An 8120-nucleotide genomic window follows, 5' to 3' on the forward strand; every position below is an offset into this window, starting at 1 on the left:
GTTTGCAGGAGCAGATCCCTAGTAAAGTCATTTAGAACTTTGACTGAAGAAAACTTAATTTTGACTCCTAGGTGTACAATGTTGAGAAATGTTCATGGATCCCACACTGAAACAGTTATGAAGAATGAGAAACACTTTATGCTGGGAAATTTGCTGTCATTGTAAAATAGGAGTGTCCTAACAAGTGGTGTGCATTGTTGGCAGCATTGAGCCTGAACAGCTTACAGACATCCAGTCACTGGGTTGCAGCAGCTCTCAGCTGTTCTCTCAGCACTCCAGCTTAAGATTTTTCAAACTCCCCAATGGGTCATGTGTCTCCCTCCATCCCATTCCTCTCTTTTCTCTACCATCACAGCTGTTGCCTTATAATCAAAGATCACATCAGTGCGCAAGTATCCTGAAACGGTTCACCCCAGCAGTTACACAGAAAGCTGCCTTGGTAAGTATAAATGGCTTTCACAGCCAGCCTCCACAGAAAGCACCACACAACTGAAATCTCTCCTATTACCTCTGAAGCTGACCTGCCACTGACCACAGTTATTCATTACTTGAATAATGATCTGCCCAGCAGATGCAAGGCAGTGGGAGCCATGAGGTGTCTCATTCCTGAGGGGAAAAAATTAATTTTAATACCTTCCAAGATAAATGTGTTGATAGCGGCAAGCAGACACAGGAAAGAAATGAGTCAGATACATTTTAAGACAGTATACAAATGCCATTAGAGGATACCAGCCCTTAGCCCTACACGTAAAATTCTTCCTTCAAGCTGTTGATGCCAGCTTTGGACTGAAATATTCCCAGTGTGTAGGGCTTTCGATTGGTTCCTCTTTTCTCTCTGCCTGCCCTCAGCGGGGCAGTAGTCTCTGCTGCTGCTGCCCTCACTTTGCAGAGTGCACCAGAGTGCTCTTACAGCTCTCAAGGTCAGGCAGGGCTTTTTCCTTTCCAGTGTGGGAGTTACACCACGCTGGCTACGAAGTCATTAAAAAAAAAAAGAAAAAGGAGTAATATACTGAACAGAGATCAGACTCTTGCCCTTCCTTGGTTTCTTGATTTGAAATGTCAGACCAGTGAATCTGGGCATCTCTGCATATTGTAAGCGTGCATATACACAGACCTATCATCATCCTGCACACACTCTTTTAGATAGCTCTGTCTTACTCTGCTCACTTGGGAAAGGATTGCCTGCTTTGAGCACTGTTATCAGAAATAAAAGCATTTGGTGACTCGTCTGGGACAGATTATACTGTGGAGTCAGCTCTGTATTTTGGGACACCTGTTTTATTAGAGCTCAGAATTTGGGTAATAGATTTGCTTTTGCAAGATTGCTATTCTTGTCAGTAGAGGGCACTGTAGGTACGTATATACCTATCTTTCCATTGTGTAGACCCGTAGAAACAAATGTTAAGAGGTGGGCAGCACTATCGTTAAGACAGGTGAGGATTCTGGAGCAATGAAGGACCTGAAATACACAGACAAATTTTTGCTCACAATGAGAGAAGCTCACACTAAAAAGCACTAAGAAGCAAGAGATGTTGCAAATGTATGGTTAAGATCAAATACTAATTCTTGAACGTAGCTAGGATTTAGTAGTTTAGGACAAGACATGAGTAGCAGACATTGTAACTCCTAGTTTTCTTGCTTTTGTTCATTAGTATCTCACTTTTTTCTTCACGATATCACATAATATTAACATTTTAGTAATTTTTAAAATGTATTTTTTACCGTTTTCTCTAGCATTGTTTTCTGTCAAGTCCTTAGTCTCTAACCAGATACTGTTATATTCAAACACATATAACAGGAAAACAGTAAAGGACAAAGGGGATGAGTGAGAAGCAAACAGCATGGAACACAGAAAAACAGACAAGACAAAATGTGCTGAGCCTTCTGTCACACAGCTGTGAGCATGGCATTGCCATTGTGAGCACGATACGAATACAAAACAATGCTGAAACAGGTCACAGAAATGCGCTGAAATGTCATGAACTCTAACTGCACAAAAGACTTGAATGAACAAATGATGATTACCTGAAATACTTTCTTAATACCCATTCCAGTCCTCTTTTTTTTTTTTTTTAAATCATCCAAACTACAGGAAAGTTGAACACTTTGTTGCTTTCTCCCTCCTTATTTTTTTGTTCTAGGTTTGGACCTTCTCCTTCTCTCAGGATTTCAGTAAAAGGATATTGCATTTTCACTCCTTCCTGGGCTTCTTTAGACATTCATACTTCCAGTAATACTAAAAAAATTTTCATGTAGGTTTCCTGCAGCTCCACTATATTTAAATTGTTAGTTTCTCCTACCTAGTTTCAAGATTTACAAAAGCAAATATGAACTGCCCCAGCTGTGTACATCAGCTGGGGATCTCTTCCAGCAATGGCTATATGTAGCTGTGAAGGTCCTTACACTCCAATTAATAGTGAAAGATAGCCTGTAAAACATTTATCCACTTCAGCAATTAGGCTGCTACTTTACAACTACTTCTATTTTCTGTATGAAATACTATGCATAAGCAAATTAGCCTTTTTCTTCTGGCATGAAAAGGCAAACCCATAGTGATAACAGCATCTGAAAGCCATTGGTACTGTTGTTGGTATTGCTGCATTAGAAAAAATGGTGTGTTCACATCGTAGTTGTATGATCTCTCTGCATGCTGCGTTGCTATTAGAGAAGAAAGAGTATCCCCATTCTGGACTTTGCATGTGAATGCAATGAAAACCTGCACCAGTTACAAAATGGCCAGGCAGCGTGGCCCCTTCAGTGCCAGAGCCAGAGTTCCTGGAATCTGAAGAGTTTTGCAAGGTGTAATAAACCACCATTAACATCCTGCTGACTGCCTTCACAGACCTGTGATGCAGAAGACCAAAACACTGATGAACTCCCTGGCTTTGCTGAAATCACATCATATAAATCCACTTATATGAAGAGATGTGCAAGCTCTTCCCTGTCTGTGACCCATGTGCTCGGTGTATGCTTTCCACTCAGGAGTTTCAGCAGATTATCAGAAAAATCCCATACCAGGGTGTGTGTGGGGTGGTGCCTCCACAAAGTTAATATTAGCATTCCCCTTAGAAGATGAGAGCTTTAAGAACTGAGCACGATGTGTGTCTGTGTATACTACTACAGAGAACGAGAAGTCTGTGGATATGTACCATAGGCGTAGGAGAAGCAGTAGCTTTCATCATTTCCGTGCGTGCACAGCATCTCCACTACCGAGCGGCGAGGATGTTCTGCAGCAGACAAAGAAAACCTCAGCGCAGCTGGGCTCGGCCCTTCACATGTGACTGCACTGTCCAGCAGTGGTCATTCTTCAGCTCCAAGATCCACCCTTTGCATCCTTTCTTTCTCTCTTTTAAAATTGAGGGAGAGGAAATTTACAAATCCATGGGTTGTTCTCATAGAAGCTTTCCATTGTGGTTTTTCACTGTCTCATTTTGATATTTTTTTTTTTAATTAATATATGTTGTTGTTTTTTTCTCGAGAAACATCACTTTCCACTAGATGGAGACAGGACACTGGATCACTTTGTTCTCCAGAAGGACACTGACAATCAGGAACACAAAATAAAGCCCAAACATGAGAAAGCCCAGGATTTTATTCATCCTCCACTTGCAGAAAGCGATGGAGAGGATGACAAAGAGCAGCATGAGGAAGAGGAGGACAATTGCACAGAACAGACCATTGCTGCTGACTGTCACTGGGGCAAAGCTGTTAATCGCAGCATACAGGAGCCACGGAAGAGGAAGGCTGTTAAGAAACAGAAAAATAAATTGGAAACATTGCAGACGTGCAGAAAGGGGCACTAGAAAGTTTCTGGAGGCACTTCAAAATACAACCAGAGGCTTCCTGCATAAAGTGAGGCGGGAAGAGTTTCAGCTCTTCTAATATGTACACAAATCTGTTAGCTTGCTTGTGGTTCTTGGGGAGAACACATGGGATTTAGGCTCCCCACTCTTCCACCAGTTACATTGGTGAATTATATTTTCCTTGGCTGACAAATCACCTGGCATCCTGTCTGTGAGCGGGAAGACCCCTGTCATTTGTTTCTGGATTTCTGGAAGAATCTACTTCCACTCTCTTTCCAAGAGCCTGCATGACAGGAGGGTGGGTTGCATAAAGACATGTCCTTGCCATGAAGGACCAGCACTCTGCAAGGCACTGCCCCCAAAATTTGGTCCTTAAAAGCCTTGATCCACGTTTACTGTATAAACCTGTGTTAAAATGTGAACTTCAACTGAACTCCAGCTTAATTTCTATTTCTGTATTTGCTGTCATTGCATTTCTCTTTTCTGATGCCACAGAATGAGGCAACATCCCTCTGGAAGATCTCAAGCTGAAATAAATATTTAAGCCACTGATCGGAGCTTAGCAGGCTTAGAAAGCATGAAGAGAGCTGTCAGAAGCTCACAACATTCAAACTCTGAATAAGCAGCTCAAGAGAGAATGATTTATTACAGCCTCAGTAGTAACTACACCAGCCTACAGCCCAACTGTGCCACTTCTGTTGTAAATGTAACAGGTCTAGCAGGCTGGTACAGGACAACATTTCCATTGGCAGGAAGATTAAAAAATTTAAGAAAAGTAAGAAAGCTTTGCAAAAGAGAAAGTTTTGTAATGCACCCTACATGCTCTAAGTTGAAGCACATGGTGGTGAATAATGCTTTTACATATTTTGCAGGTCTGCTGCTTATAGATGTTATTTCAAACACTTCCTGCTTCTGGATTAATAGAAAAAAGTGGCCCAGTTTTTCTGCTGTGTCCAAAGGTACTGCCATTAGCTAACAGATGGAGTAAAAAAGCCATTTACTATCCACTCTAACTTCAGGATCCCTTTTTGAACCTGTGCAGTTGCTTGTATATTTTCAGTAGCGAAAACCATAATCTGTTCTACGACCAGACTGTTCGGGACTACCACTATGACTAGACTTGTTCTTCTGCATGTGTGATAACAAGAAACAACCAAAGAGGGAGAAACTGAGAGTATGGACATGATTCTCAGTGCCTCTGTACTGTGTTGAAGATGGGAATGTGGGAATAAAGACAGAGTTTGCTTGTATATTTCCTGCGCAGTTTTGAAACACTGAGGCAGAGATTACAACATTTGTGGACCCGATCTAGCTTGGTCTCAAACGGTCAAAAAGGAATTTGAATTCCAACTGCATGCCACACATCATTATCGTAGAGCTGCTGTGAAGCAGTAAAGTGTAAATAGCACATTTCTGCACAATCTTATGTTGCTTCACATTGTCAGAGCTATATAAAGGGTCCTTTGTGTTAATAGAGAATTGGTTTGTAATTTGGGACTTGCCAGGTATATAAAAAAATCACATGTCAACAACAGCCTAAACGAGCTACACAAGACAATGACATTCTGTTTTCATTACAGCAAATGTCGAATATTGCAGAGGCAATGAATTGTTCCCGACCATCATTTATAAAGAAAGCTCTAGTATAAGCACAATGAGTGGTAACATAAGCAAACAACAGCAACCTGACAAAATCATAAAAAGCTTCAGAAATTCCTTCTTGGAACAATGCTCTTGCATACTTTTTTAAGTGCAATTCACTTGCCTAGGCAGCTCTGCAATATATCAAAGAGAGAATTAGGCAACAAATTTGTAACAATTCTGTCTTGCAAATGCCTATGAACTTCTAGGCACTTGAAATAGTAACATTCGTTGCATATTTGCATCACTCCCCTTTTTAAGCATCAATGGCAGAAAATTGTAGGCAACACCTTGGCAAAACCACAAGCAACAGGCTAGGAACAAAAGAGTTGTTAAAATAGACACAATTTTCTTGCCGTAGGACTTACCCCACTGTGATGTCAAATATGTTGCTTCCAACAGAACTGGATACAGCCATGTCCCCCAAACCTTTGCGTGCTACAATAACACTGGTAATAAGGTCAGGAATGGATGTGCCAGCAGCTAGAATAGTCAATCCCATGATCTCTTCACTAATACCAATGGTCTCTCCAACCTAAAAGGGTTTAAGCAAAAACAGCAAAAAACGTCCTGTGGAGAAGAAATGCTTTCTGCTATAAACCTGTTTAACCAGGAATATTATCCTGGAGCTTGCCAACTAGCTTGGAGAATACAGGCAAGATTGGAGAATTATTTGTTTTCACAGATTTCCATGTGTTTCAGGAGAAAGATAAGATTGTCAGATAGAACCAGTAGGTATCGACAAGCGGTTCCTGATGGCTCTGATGTTACCAGAATGATCAAGTCCTGTGGTCAGGACAACCACAGCTCTCTGAGCTACTTTCCATTTACTGAGTAGTGATTTACTTCATCCATGGTTGCAGCTCCTAAAATAAAGCACTACTCAGCATGAGATAGATGATGGACTCTGATTCTAAATGACCTCTCACAGTGCAAAACACAAAGCAGGGCTTGTATTTTGTACCAGTATCACCTTCTTACCTGATGTGCCCACCAGACCATTAAGTAAGAAAAAAATGCAATCCAGCTGATAGAGCCAAAAAATGTGATAGGAAAAAATTTTCTTGACCTCTGAAACAGAAACAAAGAGAAACAGTGAACAACTATGTTGAAGGCTGATGTGCTGTACTCTTATTTGCTTCTCAAAATGAGAGTGGCCTCTTGTTTTGTCTGATAACCTGTTCTGACCAACTATTCTGATCATCATCAGATGATAAAAATAAATGTCAAGAACGGTAAGAAACTGACTCCCTGCACTGGTATATACTTACCTATTCCTCATTCTTCCAACCGCTTCAGATGTAAAGTAACACCTCCTAACAACTGGTACGATGAATGGCAAGTTCTGGGTTCTCATTTGTATCACATTCTGTTATGCCGCAGTTTGCTTATGTGTTTAGGTGAATGGTAGTTTGACTTCTAAATTTATTAATAACTTCATGCTTATTCAGAAAGAATGTTTTCAAATTGCTAAAACAGGTACCCATACCTTTCATTTATACATCAATAACTTTGTGCAACAACTTTCACAGTCAGTATAACAAAGGCTGCCATATGACAGAGCTAAAAAAAATACACATCTAAAATTTATTAGGGCATATACTTTTCTTGGGAAAACAACACACTTTCTCAATTAGAACAGAAGATACATTAAGCACGTATTTGCCATGCTTTGTTTTGTAGAGAAGTTTGTTATAAAAACATGTAAAACGCACTCTGAGGCCCTTCAGTGAATTAAAAAATCTGTTTAACAGCGAAGTAACTTCATTTTCATTTTAAGTGTCTCCCTTACTAAAGTCAAACTTTGAACAGATAGTGTTCTTGCAGCCAATGAATAGGTTATATTCAGATTAATGGTTTATTTTGGTTTCTGTTCTTTCCAGTCTTTTGCATCATCCATATTTCCTATTGGCTAGCTAGACCTATGTAACAAAAAGAGATCAAGTTAACTACTAAAGGAAGCAAACACGACTGCAGTACTGTACCGGGCAATCACTGTCTAAATCAAATTAGTGTTTAAAATGAAATTTGTACTGTGAATGGATGCTACCAGTCTTGAATGAAACCACAATCTTTATGGGCATCGACCTTCTGAACACAGATCCTCACCCTAGATGACTTCGGATGTGCCACTCGCAGAGTCCTACAAATTTTCATGAATAACCGGTAGGACTCTTGTGGAAGCAAATTATACCACTTTGAATACTTGTTCCAGCTGCTGCTCTATCTTGCACTACCTTTTCCTGTTAAGTCCTCGCTAAACCCACTTCAATTTTTTGCTCTGCAGGGGCCTCAGAATTTTTGGGCAGCGCACCTTGCCTGTACCCCTCTCCACTGCAGGACGTGCCCCTGCTGCACCAGGAGACTCATTAGCCTGTGGATCATTCCTAGGTGTTGTGGGAGCAGACAGGACTGCAGGGCTTTCCCTGAACACGACTTTTGGAGAGAAAATGCTGTTTGGATTTTGCCAATTCAGCTTGCTCAAGCCTTGATAAAGAGGCATTTATATGGGACAGCCTCATGTTTAGGAATTGATCAGCATGGGTGGCTGTGGACTAAGAGGTGCTCAGTGAAATGGGTTGGGCATTAGAGCTGGTCATGCGGGAATGACACTGTCTTTTGTCAGCTGAATCAGGAAAGAGCGAGGCTGGTCTGCAGCTCATTGAAATTGTGTAG

General features: G+C 40.9%; 1 protein-coding gene across 2 annotated transcripts in view; it reads right to left on the bottom strand.

Annotated features, from left to right (window-relative positions):
- Positions 1-3416: 3416 nt before the first annotated feature.
- SLC24A2 (solute carrier family 24 (sodium/potassium/calcium exchanger), member 2) overlaps positions 3417-8120 on the bottom strand; it is a 126308-nt gene continuing 121604 nt past the window's right edge. Inside the window, exons 8-10 of one of the 2 annotated variants that reach the window (XM_009328073.1) lie at positions 6426-6515; positions 5813-5979; positions 3417-3744 (exon numbers count right to left, since the gene is read on the bottom strand). In XM_009328073.1, the coding sequence (XP_009326348.1) occupies positions 3495-3744; positions 5813-5979; positions 6426-6515 (507 nt within the window). In that variant the 3' untranslated portion in view covers positions 3417-3494. The remainder of the gene's footprint in view (positions 3745-5812; positions 5980-6425; positions 6516-8120) is intronic. The other variant, XM_009328074.1, reaches the window with a different exon arrangement.

The sequence above is a fragment of the Pygoscelis adeliae genome, unplaced genomic scaffold (assembly GCF_000699105.1).
Source record: "Pygoscelis adeliae isolate BGI_AS28 unplaced genomic scaffold, ASM69910v1 Scaffold45, whole genome shotgun sequence".
NCBI lineage: Eukaryota > Metazoa > Chordata > Aves > Sphenisciformes > Spheniscidae > Pygoscelis > Pygoscelis adeliae.